The following is a 21,392-nucleotide window of genomic DNA, read 5'->3' on the forward strand; positions in this document are numbered from 1 at the left end:
ACTGAAGGTTTTCTATTCCTAATTCCTCTCCGAATAGCAATTTTCTAATCTTTTGTTGCGGAGTCTCGCAGGATCTTTGAATAAAATGCGTTTTAATCGCAGTATATGAATCTACTGCTTGGCTGGTTTGTTATAATGTTATTGAATTTCATTACATTGTCGGTCACAGGTTTCGGCATTTAAAGTTCAAAAGTTCTATCGCACATAGCAAACAACAAGTGTGGGTCGCTGAAATTGTAAGAAGGAATTCTTACAATGCTTTGGCCATTTTGGGAAAAATAAATACTTGCCAGATCTGAAAGTTTTTTTTCTTAAGTTATTGTTTAGATCACCATTATAGAGCAATAATGGTCGTTATCACATAGTTGTATTACTAGTTTAATAATTGCAATTGAGTTTTGTTGTCGGGGTGCCTAGCCCTTATCCCCAGTAAATGAGAGAACAGAGCAGGACTTGACGATCAATATATTGCCGTGGTCAAGATCCATCTAACTGGAAATTCAGGACTGAACTGAGCAGGAACATGCCGAGGAAGATGAAAGTCGGGGTGGAGGTGCAGGGGTGAGCTCTCTTAGCTAATAGGAAAGCAGAGCTTTGGAGGAATGGGTATGGGTGGGGAAATGCCTCCTAGGTTTGTCTTTGGCTGATGATGATGGATTCTAGGCTATTGAAGAGGAGCCAATCAGGAGTGAGGATGGAGTTAGGAGAAAAAACTTGGTTTGTACGTTGAGTGCATTATAAGTTGTTTTACTACTTTACTTACTGCTTGTCTATCTAATTTTGCCTCTTTTAATAAATTAGGGAACTCTGTGTAGAACTCTTAAGAACTTTATGTAGAAGGTTTTGAAGCTTCTTAAACGTTTCCAGGGTTTCTTTGACGGAGAAAATATCTGAATTAGGCAGGTTTACAACAAACAGTCTGGGGTTATCGTTATTTGTGGATTGATGGGATTCTTTTCTTTGGGGTTGAAAGGGTTCTTTTCTAAGCTTCTTCTGGCAATATCTGCATAAATAGATTTACTTTCCCTCAGTTGGATCTTGGGGAAGCTCTTGCACCTTCCCAGCTGCGATTTCTCCTTAGCAGTTCCACCAAACGGGGTCAGCAATTCTGGTTCTTATTTCGCAATTTCTTGTTTGGTGCTCCCCACTACATTTAACTGGGGAAAGGATGATTTATACGTCTTACCTAGCAGCCGAAACGCTGGCGTATGCGCAGAGGTATCTTGCGCGTCTAAAGATCAGATTCGCTCACCATCTTTCTGCGACTTGATCCTCCAATACAGAAGGACTTGCCATTGAGACTTGAATTACCTATGGCATCACACATACTTGAAACTTTAAAGGGGATTGCTTGCCACATTTAGTCGTCTTCTGTTTCCGCAATAGAAGGTGAGTACTTTTAATGTTCTTATAACTTATTTTGCTCTATTTTTATAATTATTTATATCTGTAATCATTCAACTTTTAATTGATTTTATTAAATGATTATCTTTAATTCGTCTTTTATCATTTTCTTAGAAGTTTTTAATGTGGTTTTCTTGTGTTTTATCTCAAGATGCAGAAGTAAATGTAAATGAGAATAGTTGCTCTCTGGGTTTTATTTTTTTATAGTTCTTTTTGAAACGAAAGTGGTTGAGAACTATATGCAGAAAGGATTTTGTATCAATAAAATCTTCTAAGTGAAATATCTTTATTTACTTAAACTTAAAATCTATAATTTTATTGCATCAATTTTGTGTATGTTGTTGTGTCAGTATTTTTTTTTTTTTAACTGTTCCCATTTTCAAAATTACTTTTGACATGGCAAAATCTGCAATTTATTCTAATTTGAGCCCAGAAGTACTCTCTACGGCCATGCATAAATGTAAAACTAATAATTAATATGAAATATATTTATTTTGTAAAATGTCATTTAAAAAATCTATAGCCCTACTGCTTATGTAATATTAAGCTGTTCTTATTTATAGGTATGTAACTACCTCATGTGTAGGTAAGTATTTTGCTGAACATTATATTCAAAGACATGAAGAAGGGTTTGATTCAAATATAGGTGAAAAGATAGTTGTACCACTTTAAAGATCAATACATAAAGATGTTGTACCAAATTGTCCATCACATATATCAACGGTATTATTATGCCGAGTAAATCGTGAAGAAAAATTGGAAGGACTAGAGAAGGAGCTCTAGTCCTCCCAATGCAGCTTGCAAAATGTATAGAAAAAAAACACAATTTCTGAAGAACTGTGTAATAATATTAATAATTATTATATGTTTACCTCATACTCTGAACTTATCGAGTTGTTAAGGGGATTCAAAACCAAAAAAACATTTTTCCTTAATTATGTCAAAATTTGGTTTGTTTTTCTATAGTTGAATGTAAATTGTGCAAAACCTTAAATTTTTAATCAGAAATTTAAGGTTTAAAATTTTTCTTAAAAATTACCCATTTTTAGCAATTGTGTGGCCGAATAGAAGGAACTTTTGGAATTTTAAAACTTTCATTTATTTCACCACGGAAGCCATAATTTACGTACGAAGAATAAGTGTTAAGAAATACGGCAGTCTACATCTCGACAAAAGAGCAGAAAATGCCAAAATTTTTCTTCAGCGATTTTGCAATGAGATTTTGATAAAGATTTCTTTGACGTGTGTAGACTTAGGAAAGAGAAATTTAGGTATCCTTAAAAGAATGCTGTATTAAGAATTTTTATCCCATCGAGAAAATGCTTAATTGAGCTGTTTTAAAAAGCGCGTGTGTAATTAATTAAATAAAAGTGGGAATTGGATTCAAGAAATAAGAGACCCTTTTAGAATGAAATTAATATGAGCTAAATTAAGATAAAAAATTTAGAAATTAATTATGACTTAACTTAGATTAAGGCGTATCATTTCATTCATTTTTCAATATTTACTCATAATTTTTTTTGGGGGGGGATTCTCATAATGGCCTTAGTAGAATTAAGATTTCGATTTTGGAAATCTTAAATTTATTTTGGAAAAAAATGTTTTCTCTATTCGTCTTTTTTTCACTTTCACTACTTTTAATTTTTTTTTCTAATCGCGATGTATTTGAAATCGATCCCTACATCCATCAAGTGGAAATTTGTCAGTTTATAGAAAAAATTTCAAGTAATTGGAATAAATTGCGTTTGACTTTTAATATTTTGTAATAGGACTTCTGGAAAAGCAAGCTGAGAAAACTGAATTTTAAAATTTCAGATATTACAATTAAACCAGCCTGTGTCAAACCAGATATTTTTCTCTGCAAGAACCATCAATTTAAAAGTGAGAAAGTAATAACTGAATAAAATTTTGTGCTGAATTTAACTATAATTAGATGCAATTTTGAAAAATTAAGAAAAAAAAATGTTTTATTAATATTTTTATAGTCAATATATTTAGGAAATCATTCTTAATTTTTTTTTCATGGAATCCTAATTATAATACCCAGAAATTATAGTAAAGCATTTAATTAAAATATTAATTGAAAAAAAAAATGTCTTGAAACGAGTAAAATTTCTAGAAAAACAAACTGAATAAAAATGGGTTTAAAACATTTTTTAATCATTTAAATTTTTTTTTAATGAAACTAAACTATATTGAGAAAAGCAGATGTAAATTTTGCTTAGTTATAATTTAAATGCTCTAGTAAACATACACAGTCATAATTTCGATTTCTAATGAGTTGTTCGTGAAAGTGTTTTATTTGGAAAATTAGTTTTAGGTATCCTGTAGCACTTACATTTCTGAAGGTAATGAAAGCACCATTCTGCTAACTCGTGGCACGTCCAGATCTGTCAGAATTAAAGTAAGTAGTAAATTATGTTGGAGTCTTGAAAAATCTGATTCTCTTTTAAAAAATGGTCCAAACTGGATGGATGGAAATTAATACAAAAATTAGCAAAATTACGAACAAACAACAAGTAAATAATAAAGTTTTCAGGAAAACATTTTGCTTTACTTCCGAGATTGTTCGAAAAACAATCATTGGATTGCATAGAAATGGCTATTAAATTTTTGGTGTTGTAAGTGATAATAGTTCCATAAATAGGAAAGTAATACACAATTTCTAATTCACCTCTTAAATTTTCTATTAAAATAGGATGAAAATTGTCTTCATTTTTTTTTTAATTTTATTATTATTATTATTATTATTATTTTTTCATATTTACTGTTCGTATCTTAAAATGTATTCCAAAAGCTGAGTCGATAATCTCTCTCTCTCTCTCTCTCTGTATATATATATATATATATATATATATATATATATATATATATATATATATATATATATATATATATATATATATATATATATATATATAAAATATGAAAACACTTTGAATTGAAGGACCACAATGTAATCTGTTCTTATGTTCTTAAAAATTAGAGGAAAAAACAACTAGGATTTAGGAAAAATTTGCATGTTTCTTAAATTACTGTCATTAAAAAGATATTTTAATTTTTGAAACAATGTAAAATTTATTATTGTGCATTAATATTTTCGCAAGTTGTTGCGGAAAAGTGGCAGATTTCATTTTAATTTTCAAGTAATTAAAATTTTAACATAAACAAGAAATATTGAGTCATATTATTCTTAGAACTTATTTCAAGGATTTTAGGATTATTTCCAACATAAAAAAAAACATTAAAAAATACTGAGTATAATAGTTTTCATCAAAATACATATTAGGAAAAAAAGTTGAGAAAATTTTATTATTTTGGTATGAAAGTCACGTGGATGGTATTTAATATTCAACAGAAAAATAATTACTATTAGCTAAATGATGAAGTTTTTATTAAAGTGAACCCATTTATTGAAATACTGTCATTTACGAAAGCCAAATTATTGATACTTAGAAGTCCCTTTTCTCTCGTATGCTTCCCTCCCTCTTCCCTGTTTCTTATGTTCTCTAGTTTAGTACTTTAGTACATTTTGTTTCTTTTATTTTTTACAATAGTATTCATATTCAAAAAAAAAAAAAAAAAAAAAAGGAAGCATTTAAATTTAGTGAATTACATTTTAAAAGTGGAACATCTTGAAATTTTGAAATATGAGTCTCTTTAAATATAAATGCGCATTATAAATCAATGCATGTTATGTATAGCATATTAATAGTTGCAATATTTAATTCATAAATTGTTACGGCAAATTTAAGAACTTTTACAATTTAACATGAATACTTCATTACTTGGAAAAAAAAAATGTTTGGAACTTATCCTTTTTTATATTGTTTTTTTTTTTTTTTTTTTTTTTTTTTAGTTTTGTTAGATATTTTTAAAGAACTACATATATTTTTAATCCGTCTGTGTTAAAGTGTAATGCTTTTTTTTGGTATGCATTACACTAGGAGATATATAATTCTGACTTTTCTGGACGTTTTCTTCCTCTGAAATAAAATGTGCGCATTTCGCAAAAAAAAATCTTGATAACTATGTCCGTAAGTATTGACAGAAAGTCTCTGTAGCAATTGGAGCACTTTCTTCTTTCTACACTCGAACCAGTTAGATTTATATAATTTATTATTTGATGGTATTGTGTATTGCTTAGTTTGTTTTGTAATTTGGACATTTTGTATAATTCTTTGTTAGATTGTATTGTGAATTGCTTGATTTATATTGTATATTTTCTAAAAAATTATAGTTATATCTTCAAAACTTTTTTTCAAATTATTCTAATAAAAGCGTGCATCTGTGAAGTAATCATGTAATGACTTTTGTTTTTTACTTGTGTTTGTGTGTTTGAATCAAAATATTAAAAAAATGTCATTGTTATTTCTGTCATTTACTGTGTCAATAATTAATTTTTTATAATTTTAAAAACAAACCAACATGATAACTCAGCTTCTGCATATTCATTGACCTGACATATTCATTAATTTAAGTTAATCTTATATTTTTAATAAAAATATTTTTGATACTGGGCAAATTCTTCAGGTATTTCTTCTTTATAATTTTTTTCTTTTAAACTAGTTGTATGTATTTAAAAATACATTCAATGATGCATTCAAAATGATTCAAGGTATTTGCGTTATTTCTGCTATAAAATTAGATGTTATGATTTAATAAATATTGAAGGTTATTGTGAAACATCCGTATTTCTTACGATTAGGGGAATAATATAAACAAAAGTCATTCACAGAAGAAAAAATTCAGAATAAATATATGCAAATAATGTTTCCAGCATGTGTAATATTAATGTATCCATTCCCACTGTTAGTAATTAAAACCGAAAAATGATTCGTCATTAACAGAAGATAATACTGTTGATCAAAACAGTATTTTGAACTTGCAAATTCTGAATAATGTGATTACATTGTGCTGCCCCATGGAGTTTTCAAATGGAGTACATTTTGAAATTGAATCCTCATATGGCTTAGCTTTGAATATAGTTTTAAAATGCCAAAACAAAAAGTTTGGAATATTATTGGCGATACTAAATACCATTGATATAAATCCTGGTAAGTATATATTTAGAAGCTTAGCTGAACATGATAAAGAACGAAGCTAAGTGATGCTCGCTTCCTCCTGCAAAAGTAAGAAAAATAAGAGTTATTTAAAATACAGTAGACTCCCGATTATCCGCGCCTGCCGCACAAAGTTTTTTTTTTTTTTTTGACTGATTTTTTCAAAAAGGTGTAGTTTTACAGTTATGCTTTTGTAATTACATAATACATTACAGTATTAAAACAGTACATATGTATTAATTTTTCTGTGTATCCTTGACGCCTCTCGTAAATACTAAGCACTTTTCTGTTTTCATTAACAAAATGCATTTTAGGTTAGTTTTGAGTGATATACTAAAATATTAAGCGTTAGTTAAACATTTCCTGCTCTTTATTTTACGTTTTATTTTACATAAAGCGAGTTTTTAAAGTTAGAATAACTGTTTTCTTTTTTGTTATACCCGTTTTTAGCTTTTTTCGGATTATCCGCGATTTTTGTTATCCGCGGCGACCGCGCCACCCAATTCCGCGGATAATCGGGAGTGTACTGTATAATAATGAATGAAAAAAACGTGCTAATACTTAACGCGACGAAGGCATCAGATATAAATGTGGATAATTCGAAATGTGGAATTCCTTCTTTATAATAAAATTATTAAAATATTGGACTAAATATGCATTTTATTTCATAACCAGATTTTTGGCATAATTTTCTACTTCAAACAAAATAAGATGTTATAGTTGAATTGACTTGAGACTTGATAAACGGTTTTTTAAATGATTATTTAGGGCATGTATTATATTAATGTATATTATATGAATAGTATTTTAAATATTACTTTCTATTTGAAACGCGACAGTAAAAAAATTATTTAAAAATCTTACAATAATTGCTCGATATGCTATGAAATTTTTATTTATTCATAGAATTTTAATATTCAAGTCAATACCTAGACTAAATTATGCAGATTATTTTAAGATTTTATTTGAATTGATAGAAATAATTTATCTCTAGCATGTTTGAAGCTTTAAAAATTTTTCTTTTAAAAACACCGTTAATTGAGCATTTTTGTAAATTTATTATAATTTAGTCCTAAAAATTGCACTTTGTAATTAACCTTTATCACATTCAAATCCAAAAAAAAAAAAAAAAAAAAAAAAAAAAACATATTATAGTGTTTTTATATTGCATTTATTCAAAAAATTACTTTTGAGTGGCGACAGATCAGTGAATCTCAACAACATTGGTTACCTTGTACAAAAACTATCAGAAAATAAAAATTGGGCGAATAAATTAAGAAAGTGCTTAAACTGTCCTTTAAAAGTGCTTCATTTTTAAAGAAAACATTCTTCGTTTTTTTTTTTTTTTTTTTTTTTTTTTCTGTACTTATTTCTTTTTCCAAACGCTGAATACGATAAATCAAAAATATAGTCGTAAAGCTTTGTATACCGTATGTATCATGAAAGAAAATTGTCGGAAGGGAAGGAATCTCATTTGAGATTAATCTAATGGTGTCAAAAAAAAAAAAAAAAATGTTTGGATAATGCTTAAAAACCTTTTCCCTCTCCTTTCTTCAACAATAGGTGGCCGCTCATATTAAAATACTATTCCGAGGGAGCAATAACAAGATATGGACTGCGCCAAACTTGCTATGACTCGAAACAAATTCGAACATCTTTCATTTTTTAGTGTTTTAGATGGTAAAGGGTTAATTTTATTTAACTTTGCGAGTATATACTTACCCCTTTATGGGTTGTTGACTGGGTTAGCGTGAGTTCTCCCCACATTGGGTCATGACATGTCCCCCAAAGGAGAAGACGCACATTCCGCCTGACCGGAACAGAGGTATCATGGTGGAATTTTCGCCAGACCTTATTTTATCTTTTACTTGAATTGTCCATTTAGTGAACAGGGTATAACAATATCGTAAAATTTTCAGAGAATTTTTTTTTCTATATAACCTATTGTTCTGGTTGTACTCATTGTAAAAGAAATAATTACTCCCACGACTGAAAAAGTTTGTCTCAAATCACGCAATTCTATTTTCTTAATTAGAGCTATTTTAAATTTAACTAAGCTCAAACAAAGCTCCGAAATAGGACCCGAAAGTCAATTATAAATCTGATACAAATAGCAAATTATAGTAATTGAATATCTCAGCAATTTCTTTTAAACAGTGTTTAAATATTTTCTTATTTCATTCATCTCAACGCTTTTACATGTTAAACTATTAGAACATATGCGATATATTTAAACATGAGAAAAGCATTTAATTTAAATATTTACAAATAGATAATGTAGTTTTTGTGTCCATTCTGAGATATCCAATGGTACTTTTCATATTATTAACACAGAGGTTAAATCATACATTTTATCTAGCATTTTTGCTATGTAATGCAAATCTAAATTTCTTGACTTGCTACTGTGGTATTCCAGGGTGGCCAGCCGACCGGGAATCATCGGGGAATTCCGAATGGTCCGGGAAAGTCAAGAAAATTTGTTATAAACTGGAATTTTTATCGAACATGATAATTCGTTGGTATTATTTCATAAGTAGAATAAAACAGCATGAGCAACTAATAAAAATCAAACTTTTACCGATAGTGTAAAACAGACTTCGGAAGAGAAAGATTAACCACCATATCTAATTTATTGCATATATGTATAAATATTTTCGCAGAAAATTCCCCCCCCCCCTTCTTTCCCAGAACAAGTTATCGACATAATTAGCGAAAATGGTTTGGCGTTCTGTGGGAAAAGACAGCCTAACGAGAGATTAGCTCCTGTTACTGTTATAATTTTAAGCTTTAATGGATCTCTTTTATTGAAAAGGATATATATGGATTTATCCCTCCCTTTTCATCCTTCGAACCTCAAATTGAACATACCACGTATTACGAGAGCGCATGATGGTAAACAGTATGGATAGGGGAGACCCCACTGGAAGGAAGCATCATTTCATTCTTAAACATTCCACCAAAGTGCATATATTTTTGTATTGCATTGTTCTTGAGTAAATTTGACTATCAGTTCTGAGATATGACTGGTTGGTTAAAAGTCGGTCATGTATCTTCTAGCGTTGGCTGGTCTCTAGTAAATCTTCTTGTTATTTGCAAAAAAAAAAAAAAAAAAAAAAAGTTTTACATAATTGAAGCATATCTGAAATTCAATGAATGAAAATTGTGAAGAATAAAATAAAGCAACATCTTTAGAGACGTCCGAAAAATGTCAGGGAAATTTCTTAAAAAACCTGGAAATGTCGGGGAAATTCAATCAACATAAATGCTGGCCACCCTGCATTCCAAAGATCATGAAACTTTGAAACCTATTCTGAATTATTGAAGTGGACATATTAATTTTTAAATTCGAAATGTATGGAAATTTCTTTCACATGCACATATTTACACTTTTAGAGTGCATATATTTATTTATCTATCTATTAATTTCGTAAAATACGCCAGCAAGTCGAGATATGTATTGTAATATTTTTGGTTTAGATGCTTCTTGCTCTATGTAAAAACACGATGTATATTCTCCAGATCGATTTTTAAATCTTGTGATTTGCTACAATTCAGTTAATCAAAAGCAATGATATCTTCTATCTTCAAAAATTTTGGTGACTATGACGGAAGACTTTAGTGCTTGATATCATCCAGAACGCCGCTATCCATATATGGACAGTAAATCTCGTAATGCCTCTGGATTATATTTTCTGGGTTTCTTTCCCTTACAAGATTTTAAAATTATAGAGTATAAAAAATTTTCAATATTATCTGGCATTGATAAATTTTTAAAAATTAATACGGAATTGTTAATAAATTAACTATGCTTCCTTTGTATAATATACATAAATGTTTTTTTTTTCAGGGAATGCTACAAATCCCTTCCCCCACCGTCTGTATAGCAATTGATATTTTAACCCATTTATTTCTAATAAAATGAATAAACTAAAAAATCTGTCTTTGTAATATTTTTTAGATGTAAACAGAAAAAATCGTTATACCTGTTTATAAAACAGGATAGTTCTCAAAAAGTGAAAATTTAGCTTTAATCATTCTAAAAGTGTACTTTTTTTTATGTATAAGATGATTATTTGTTTATGTTCGGAACTTAGTCTTTAAAAGCCCAAATAAATAGAAATCGTAAGATTAAACCAAGTTAAAAAAAAGTAATTGTTATATTTCTTTCTTTTACTCAGAAACATCTAAAAGTTAACAAGTAAGTGCTTGAAAAATTTAATCGTTTTGATACTTAACTACTGAGTCTCTTGAATTATACGTTAAACCCATCCATTTGGCTGTCCAAATATATTGCTACTCAGCGCCAAGATCTTATGTGTTAGGATGTGTTAAATTGCTACAATTTGCTGTTTCTCTTTATAGCCTACAAGAAGAGCTGCTGGGATTCTATCTTTTTGGGATGAAAAGTATAACACTACTATTTATCTGGTGCTTTAATAAGGTCTGTATATTTTTACCTCTCGCTCATTAAAAAATATTATTTCCTTTAATAGTAAATTTGTCAATTTTTAAATATGTATTGAAGTGAAAGATAAAAAAATAATTACTTAAATTTCTCCTCATTAATATACTGTAAAGCAATGCATTTTTTAAAAAATTCTAGCATTAATTATTATTTAATGTATAGAATCATTTTTATTATTATCTGTATTTCTATGCATTCTATTTAAATTGGCGTCTTTTTGAGGAACAAAAAAATTGTCTCTGATAGATGGAGTATTTTTTGCAAAAGTTTATTTTTAATGATCTTTTTAGTCAAATTTCTTGGAAGGGGAGCTTGTAATAATGCAAAACACTTAGAATTTAATTTGTACTTTAATTATTTCTTATGTGATTTTAAGATATAATTTGTGTCAAATTTAGTAATTCATTTCTATGCTGGTCGTTTTGCAAGACTGAACAAAAACAAATGTGCACCTGACATCTGAGTTCCCAACGATCTTCGAAAACTCCTTGAATTTTATTTTTCTGTGCTCAGATCCCCAGAAAAATATTTGATTATTTTTTGCACAAACGTTTTTTTTTCTTTCGTTTTTTATAAATATTGCAAAAACTAGTTTTACATTATTGCTGTTTTTCTTTTTAGGCATCAAGAATTTTTTATGCTGATGAGCCCAGATGAAAAAGGACTATTATAATTATCTGGTGCACTCTGAAACAAAGCAATTTTCTTTTTGGTGGCTTTTTTTCTGATATGTGTTAATGTTCAATGTATTTATCTCTTGTCAATGTATTCTGTTTAACTTTAACATAATTTTCCAAAGAAAATGTAATTATGATTCGGATATGCAATGGAACCCTGCAAAGGTAATTTTTTTTCTTTCTATCTCACACCAATTTGTTATAAAATTTTTAATTGTCAGTAAATTTTATTTTTATTCAAGCCTTTTTCTTGCCTTAGATCTCTTTGAAACAGAATGTTTGACATTATTTTGCTTTTTCTGTTAATTTTTGCAGCACATTTTAGCCAAATTTTGAGCAGAAATAGAAAGTTTGTAACAAAGCAAAATACTCATTTTATGTCTTAATTATTTCTTATATTATATTTAAGATTAAATTTGTGTCAGATTTCTTACATTTAAATTAATATCTATTCAGTTATTATTATTTTTTTAATGCTCATGAAAGTTTTTTAGTGTTGGAATACTGAAAACATGATTTGTGCATGATTATTATTTCATTCTATTTATGCCTTTTTGATTGTTCAAGGTATATATAGAATGAAATAATAATTTTATTTCTAGTCAAAATCTTCTCATAATGTTATTAAAGGCTATTTTTTTGTTTGTTTTACTATTTAAAAAAAATTTCTTTTCTTGAATTAGAAGATTGTTTTATTAGTAACATATGATTATTACCATAGTTAGATAGTTAAATTGAATTTTATTTGGACTTTTTCCTTAGACCTTCTCCCTCCCCTTGAATTTTCTTATTTTGTGAATTTCATGTTTACTTTCATGAGCTCCGAATTTTAATTTAATTAATTCTTTCTTTTCAGCTGATTGTGTGTAATTTAACAAAATTTTCTATAAAGTTAATTTGAACTCTTGAGAAAACGTCCTAACTTTTTTATATGAATTGTTCTTTGATTACATTCCAAACCTTTTACCTATTCAAATGAGATTTCTCATTTCCATTCATATTGGCTCCAAGCAGAAGTGCTAAACTTTATATGCTTGCTTTTCCAGAAATGCACTTTTCATCCCTAAATGGGAGAATTTTATCAGGCAAAAGACAATAAAATAAACCAATTCAATCAAGATTAAAAACATTTGATGCATCAAACCTAAATAAAATGTAACTGAGAACATTGTTCTTCCAGTCTTCTGTAGCATCACCATCAACAGTTGCTGCTTCTCCACAAATCGTTTTAAAAGAAAGCCAATGTCTGCTTTTAAAACCTACCAACCAAGCAATGCTGTCGCCAAAACCTTTAATGCTTAACTCCTCACAAATTTCTATGACTTTTTCTTTGAGAAGCAGCAGAAATTGACATAATTTGCTAACTGGCATGTTTTAGCCATCGAACTAAAAACTCCTCAATGTCTTCAAACTTCCATTCCCTCATTCTCTCTCTCTCTCTCTCTCTCTTTTTTTTTTTTTTTTTTTTTTTGTCTTCCCAGCAGTCAGCTTTTTCAGCGACTTGTTTCAGTAAAAGAATATGGGCTAAATGAAGATAAAATCTTGGAAATTAATTAAATTGAAATTAGAGTTTAAATATCATTAGAATCTCCCCCCCCCCACCACCACCATAAGACTTGGAAGTACATCAGGGTGCTTGACACACAGCCGTGCCTTACAGTGGTGTTCAAGTAAGAAAAATTAAAATTTAAAGGCATATTAAAAGTGATACCCAAGTTTCCCTTACCTTCACATCAATAGAGAAATCCCATTCATCATATTATATTAAAAGTATAAAGAAGACCATAAATTATATTTGTGAAAATATTATATAAAAACCTTACTAATCAACAGTAATAACAAAATATTAAAATTTTAAAAGGATTTAGAGCACGAATGTATTGTTATTATTCTGTAGTTCACTTAATTTGTTGAAAATAATCTGACAGGTTTGATATTATTCTTATATGCTAGGAAGTCTGACTCAACAAAATTATTAAATTAGAAATAAAGTATTAAATATAATATCAATATTGTTATGATTTCACCCAAATGAAATATCAGTATAGTTATGATTTTAAATAAAATATTTTAGCTGTAAATAATAACACAAGATTCAAAACTTTTGGTAAAAAACTTGGATATGAAAATAATAGTTGCAGAATTGAAATATTTCATATTAAACACTTGAAACTGAAACCATAAATATAAGATTCAAAAATATCTAATGAAAATTTTGAATATGAAAATATTACTTGTAAAATTGAATGATTTCATATAAAACTTTGAAGATGTAAATAAATGGAAGATTAATTCATTTCAAATAAATCATTTGGAAATGATAATAATAATTGCAAAATTCAAAAATATCAAACAAAACACTTGTGAATGAATGTAACAAACACAAGACTCAAAGTACTCTTATAATATTTGGGGAAAAAATATGTAATATAAAAAATATTTGTATTTTGTAAAAAACAAGTATTTGGACACAGTGATAATAGAGGGCAGCTCCAATAACTGTCAGAGGTGCAAAAATTTCCCCCGAGGTATTCACTACATTTGTCTAATTATCATGTGCCATTAATTATTAAGTATATAAGAATCTTGGTATGTTACTTTATTTATTATTTTACTGTTATTTTGAATAATAATATAAAAAGATTTTTGCAATTATATTATAATAGAAAAATGCAATTTAAAATAAAATCAAATCAAAAGTACAAAATACAAATTTTGAATTTCACTCATTGAGTCAGCTGATGGATGATTTTTTTTTTAAACACTGATCACTTTTTGAAGAATAATCACTTTTTTAATTAATCACAAAATGCAATTTTGAGCACTGGAACTGGAGACTACGGCAGGTGACGGAAAGCTATTTTTATATTTTGAGATGATAATATAAGAAACAAGTGATATTTTCGAAATCTGGTTGATTCAATTTGGCACTGGAGACCATTGGCGAGTAAAGCAGGCGAGTATTATATTGTGGTGATGATATAACAAGGAAATGACGTCGAGATCGGGATTATTCAGCGCAGGTAAGGAGCCAGAAAATTTTTGATGACAAGGAGCTCCAACTCCTTGAAGATATAAGGCGCACGCACATGACGATATGGAGCACAAACACAAGGGTATTTATAGCACAGCAGAGCAGGAGCGTTGGATGAGATCTCAGGTTGCGGCAGGAGTAGTGTTGAGCAGCAGGGACGGGAACTGGATCGGACCCTGGACTGCGGTTTGCGTGAAACGATGTGGCCGGATGCAGCCGAAGGGGACGGCGGAGGAAACATCGCAGCTGGGCGAACCTGGACCGAAGCAGTCATCTTTGGAGCAAGCTGCGGAGGCGCAATGCAACGACGATGTCTCACCTGTGGATTTAATTTTAATTCTTTCAGTTCATTTGACAATTTTTCACAGGCAACTATCCTTGTTGACTCTTAAATATGTTAGCATTATTTTATATGAAGCAGGATGCAGTCTTGAAGACAGTGAAAAGACTTTCGATTTCGCGACGTCGTTTTATTTCATTTTGAAGAAGCAGGCTTATGTACAAGCGATGAGTACACAGAACGACACAGAGAGGAGCGAGGGAAAAGTTCTTGAACATTTTATCCCTGGTCTTATATAACCTGAGAAATTGATAGGGAAAATATTTCTTCATAGTGCTAATATATTAAAAAGATTCTGATGGGGATTTCTGACGCATGTCAATCACAAGTAAGGGAAACACAGGGATCTTTTAAAAAGAATGTGCTTACTGGACAGTTTTCTACCCCTCCACGCGGATCGTGAGAATGTGTCGGCGTTTGGTCGATTCAGCAATTTTATAAAGCTTCTCTTGAATTAATTAAATAGAGAAGGTGGAATTGGATCAAGAAATAAGAGAATGAACTTACTATGGGCTAAATTAAGATAAAATCTTGGAAATTAATTAAATTGAAATTAGAGTTTAAATATCATTAATATATATAAATAAAATATTACTGTCAATGTATGAAATTACAAAACATTTCACACATTTCCTAGGCATTCTATAGAATGCCAAATTGCAAATCGGCAAATACATCTTCGATAGAAGAAAAAAGGGCCTGTTTTCAAAAAATATGAATGAAATTTTAACCAATGAAGGATTTATGAGATATGATGATTATATGCTTAGCAAAGAGATTTCCATTGTCCATATATGTTGCATGAATTTAACGAAACCAATGATGCACAAAGTACCTTCAGAATATTCATACTTTCTATAGTATGCGTAATGATGATAATGTGAGTATTTTGTTCCCCATTTGTTTCAAAACTGAATAATAAGCTTTTCACATACTCTTTTATATACTTTCCCTGAATAGTATTTGTCATTTTATAGAATGCCTAGGTATTACATTCAATTCTAAAGAAAGTACATAGTAAGTCTCATATTTCATAATTTGCATGTAAATGCCTTGCATTCCATAAAATATCTTAAGTATTGTATAGAATGCCAGCGTTTCATACATTGTCGAAAACATATACATTTCCAATGTTTTACTTAATTTTTTTAATGGTCTTTTATGCACAAAAATGTTTTTTCCTTCTTTGGAAATACTGGAAAAACTATTTTTAAACTGCTGATAATTCTCTTTGTAGGCATATGATATGATGTTTAACCCAGATGAGAAAAAAATAATCCTCATTATTATCAGGTCTGTATATTTTCGTTGTTGTTCGTCATTTTTAAGGTTTTTTTTATTTTTTAATGACAATGTATTTATTTTTAAATATGTTCTTAAGCCAAATCTAAGAAACAATTATTTGAATTTTACATTAGATTTCCTGTTATTTCTGTCTCAATTTATCAGATGCAATACTCTGAAGCAATAGAAATTTCCTTTCTGTAATTTTTTTTTCGGAATAGTTATTATTCAGTTTATAGTCTCCTTCCATTGTTTTCTTTTTAATACCGCTTTAGAAATAAAAATGATTCTCCTTCTCACTTATTGATTATATTTTGGAGAAGCAGTCTTATTATTTTTAATGATTTCTTACCATTTTTAATTAAAATTTTTCATTGACATTAACATTTATTAAAAATCTTTACTCTCCTGAAATCTTCAAACTGAATGTTTCCTATAATTTTGTTCTCTCTGTTTATTCTTACTGCTTATTTTTTACCAATTTTTGAACAAAAATAAAAAAAGTTTGTAAGAATTGTAAAAATTCAGAATGTTTCACCATCAGTAATATTTATTCAAAATCTTTACTCTCCTGAAATCTCTTTCAAACAGTATGTTTCCTATTATTTTGTTCTTTCTATTTATTCTTAGTGCTCATTTTATCGAAATTTTTTAACAAAAATTTAAAAAAAACTTCGTAAGAATGTAAAAAATCAGAATTTAACTTTGCCTTAATTAATTCTTATGTGTAGTGATTGCTCATTATTTATTTTTCTGTAGGTTATTTTATGAGACCCAAATTTTCTCCATATGACAATTCTACATAGTTTCATATCTAGTCCGTTTCAAGCTAAAGTATTTCTTTGTTATTTTGTGTCTCGTATTTATTTTTATACAAACTTTCAATCTTTATTTTTATGCAGTATAAAATTCATATACAGAGTGATATATTCATAAAAATACTTAAGAGTGTATTCATATACTCTTATACTGTCTTTAAATGCACATTAGTTCTTTATTTGTTGGAATACTGTAAAAAGGATTTGTGTATGATTAGTGTTTCATTAAATTTATGTCGTGAAGAATTGGATTGGTTTTATTCCTCTGAAAAAAATTATCTTATTATTCTTAGGTTTTTTTTTTTTTTTCCCGTGTATATTTTGAAATATTTCCTATCTTCAATAATAGGTTTATTTTATTTGTTACACATGATTTGAGAAAAAAAATTTATAAAAATTGAAATTTATGTAAAATTGTATATATGTTTCTGTTCGTGCCATTAATAAAGCATTTTAGTATAAAATATTTTGCACTAAATATCTGTGAATAACTAAATTGAGCAGGAAAAAAAAAAAAAGATGAGAAAATACTAATGGATATAATAATGGAAATAATAATAGTAAGTCATCATATTCCAGTATCCAAATATCCAGTGGATATTGGAACTTGACACTTTAAAGAAACTGAATGAAATAGCCTGAAATAGAAACAGTTTCTAAAAACATATCAAGAAAAATGTTAAAAATATCTGTTAAAAGAACTAACTGCAAGAATTTTTCAAATAATGCATTTTGTGAAGAATAAAAGTTTTTCCTCCTTTTTTTCCTTAATTAAAATGTTTAAATAAAAAGGATGCCGATATGTAAAATTAAAGTGAAACTACAAATCTGTAATTGTAAATTGAAACAAAACATTATTACTTTTAACATTAAACCATTAACATAAACAAAACATTATTTCATTAAAAAAAGTATGAGTTTGATGTTGGATAAATTAAGCATTTTATATATTAAAATATTTCATGGTAATAAATGGTGTATTGAGAAAATATTTGGCAGTATGAAAATTATCAGTGGAAATAAAAATCATATCCCTGAAAAATGTATTATAAAAGAAGTGCCACATCAATTGGCTGGTAAGCAAAAATCTACTTTGGATTTAATGTAAATAAATTATCATAGAAAGACAGAAACGGTCATTTTGATTGCAAACCAATTTCAAATGCTTTTATTTTTCTTATTTATTCTTTTATTTCTTGTTGTTCATTTACTTTTCCTTAATTTCCCATAATGAATATGTAGAACAAAAATTATTTGTTTTTTTATCTTTATTATAGACATTGTAAATGTAGATATTTATGAAGCAGATTGCAATTATTTTTTGACCTCTGAATATACGCAGTATTTTTTTTTCTCTCTGCACTATACGTCTTTTGTTTTGCGGAACTTCAATAGAACTTAATGTGTAGAAATATAAATGAGGCAGGAATCTTGTGATATAAGTTAGTCATCTACTGTTGTTTTTTTCCTTCGATAGCATCTTTTTTAATTGTATGATTTAGAAAATCATTACTTTTGATGCTCTTTACCTATTCGGATACATATTTTCTCTCATCATGTCTCAAAAATCGTTGGTAAAATGTCGAAAAAAGAAATTTTGAAAGTATTGCTGTAGTAATCTGAAACTGATGTTTAGTCAGATGAAGTCTGATTTTCCTGAAAATGGTGATGAATATGAGTGAGTGAGCTTTAGTGCACAAATGCTCATTTATTTATTTATTATTTTTTCTTTTCAGGAACTGTATTATTTGATTTCTCATCTGAATTTCAAAATGAAAGACTCTCATTTTTAAACATCGATTTACAACATGTAAGTCTTCAGGCAGAGGAAAAGTTGAAGATAAGGGAGTAGGAGCTTGAAAGTGGGCTAGAATAAAAACTTCTCATCATGACCAAAATGGGTGAAATGAAAGAGCAGCAAAATCTGTGCCAGAGTAGACTGCATTTCCTTCTGATATTCTTTAGGATGATGGCTACAGAGTATTGAGGTGAAATAAATTCCTTGAGAGTTTTATGAGTTAGAAAGCGGGCTAGAATAAAAACTTCTCATCATGACTAAAATGTGTGAAATGAAGGAGCAGCAAAATCTGTGTCAGTGTGGACTGCATTTCCTTCTGATATTCTTTAGAATGATGGCTACAGCCATAGTATGATGAAATAATTCCTTGAGAGTTTGTCTGCATTTACCAAATTTTCATTAATTGAAGAATTTTAAAGGATGCGATTGTAATGCCAAAAGTAAATTTAAATACAGTTACAGTTCAAGATTCATTAAATCTTGTTAAACGGGAGATGGACCCTTCTGAACTGTATAAACAGCATTGGAATTAATTAAAAAAAAAACAGTTGAAAATATTTGTAAGCCACTTTAAAAAGAAAGAAAACCAGCAATTTTCCTTTCATACTGAAAGATTAATACTTTTTTCATTTTTTCTATATATTGATTATTTTGAAATAATCTACAAAGAAGAGCATATGAAAAAGGAAATGTACTTCATTTGATCTCTCAAAGAATAGTAATTTATATTAAATAATCATTCCTGAGATATGAGGAAAGATGAGAAAAAGATGATGATGTTGTAAGCAAATCTGGCGACATGGCATTTCAATAAAAACAATATTTTGCAGAAAGAAGAAATGTTGTGATGCAGCTCAACGCACAAATGACAGTGTTGATTTCATGTGTCCCTTTCTCTGAAATGTTCAAAGGAGAATAGTTGGTGGGAATTAGAACACATGCAGAAAATTGCAGTAATTTCCTGTAGTGTTTTGACAAACAATGGATGAGAAGGCCCCATGTTAGCAAATCTTACATCATATCAAAATAAGGCCTACTTTTAAATAAATATAAATAAAATTGTTTTAAATTTAAACAACTTTTTATGGAATTTCGACCAATATGTTAAATGTACCATTACATTATAGCTGTTAATTAATTAGGTAGTAGTACTGGGTGATGAGCATTAATAGTTTTATTTCATTAAGCCTGCAATATTTTCAATAATTTTTTTTAGATTTAATATGAATTTTCTACATGCCTGCTTGGCAAACGTGTTTGATTTATAAAAAAATTCGTCAACAAAAACGGCAATGAAGTAACTTCCAAATAGTGAGATAATAATGATAATTTAAAAATATATATAGGATTCCTGTGACATATTTTAAAATATTCTGTTTTCGGAATATTAACTCGGAAGTAATAACATATATGTGAAATATGTTGCTTTTCAAAAAACTTTAATTCAAGAAAAATGTTATATTATTTTTATAGAATAAAACCAGATATTTTAACTGATTTTATGGAATGGAAAATATAATTTTATCTCAATTAAAAACTATGTAAACAAATTCAGGATTTTTTTTTTCTTTCCAGCTAAAATTCATATAAATTAAAATACCAGACAATTATTAATTTAAGTAAATTGATATAGCACAATTTAGTTAAAATAAAGCTGCATTTTAAAGACACAACAGCCTTTTTTGTGATGGAGGTTCCTACTTATGAACTGTATCAGATGATAAGAACCACATACTGATTTCACTTTTCCTCTAGACTTGTATGCCACACCTATGTGAGAATGTCTGACTGTCGTCATTTATTATTGCATGCAGCAGACCCCCATGTATGGTGAATCTTCAATGGACTCATTTGATCTTTAGCATTTGCAAACTGTTGGTTCCAAAGCAGAAATTAAAACATTTGGTAACCTAACAACCTTATATCAATTAATCATATTTGTCTGCATTATTTTATTTTGATGAGAAAAACTGAATGTTTCTGTGTCAGTGTCATATAAGGTGAACAATATTGCATATTTCATTATTGATATACTAAGCTATGTATTATTTAAGTATATAAAATTTGTGTACTTAAATAATACATTCAAAGTATAACAAATAAATTGTGTAACATTTATGCATGTTTTAATTTATTGATGTACATATAGTAAGCACATTATTGTATATCTGTATTAAATACATTGTAACTGTATTAAATGTACAATAAAATCTTTTAAAAGGCAATCGTGCAAAATCCTTTATTGACAAGGCGCCTGTTTTTAGAATTGTATGGTGACGGCATTAAATAGAAAATAAGTCTTTTGTTATTGTTCTAATCTTTTGTTATTGTTGCTCAACCTACTTAAAAATCAGATATTTTTGATTTACCATAGTTGCTCACCTTTCTTAACATGTTGTCATCATTTGTTAATAAGAAAATATAATTTATGCTTTATTTAAAATTTTTTTTTCTTAAATATTCTTGCTGTATTATTACCACCTTAATTCTTAACTAATAGTAATTCTAC

At 28.5% G+C, this 21,392-nt stretch overlaps 1 protein-coding gene across 13 annotated transcripts in view; it reads left to right on the forward strand.

Moving 5' to 3' along the window:
• LOC129959554 (uncharacterized) overlaps nt 1–21,108 on the forward strand; it is a 132,051-nt gene extending 110,943 nt beyond the window's left edge. For all 13 annotated transcript variants that reach the window (XM_056072451.1, XM_056072449.1, XM_056072452.1 and 10 more), the window contains 4 exons: nt 10,830–10,908; nt 11,554–11,774; nt 16,221–16,276; nt 18,822–21,108. Coding sequence is in view for 12 of the 13 variants with exons in the window: in XM_056072449.1 (XP_055928424.1) it covers nt 10,830–10,870 (41 nt within the window). In the remaining variant the exon portion in view is untranslated. The remainder of the gene's footprint in view (nt 1–10,829; nt 10,909–11,553; nt 11,775–16,220; nt 16,277–18,821) is intronic.
• The last annotated feature ends 284 nt before the right edge of the window (nt 21,109–21,392 follow it).

Source organism: Argiope bruennichi, chromosome X1, assembly GCF_947563725.1.
Source record: "Argiope bruennichi chromosome X1, qqArgBrue1.1, whole genome shotgun sequence".
NCBI classification, from domain to species: Eukaryota; Metazoa; Arthropoda; class Arachnida; order Araneae; family Araneidae; genus Argiope; species Argiope bruennichi.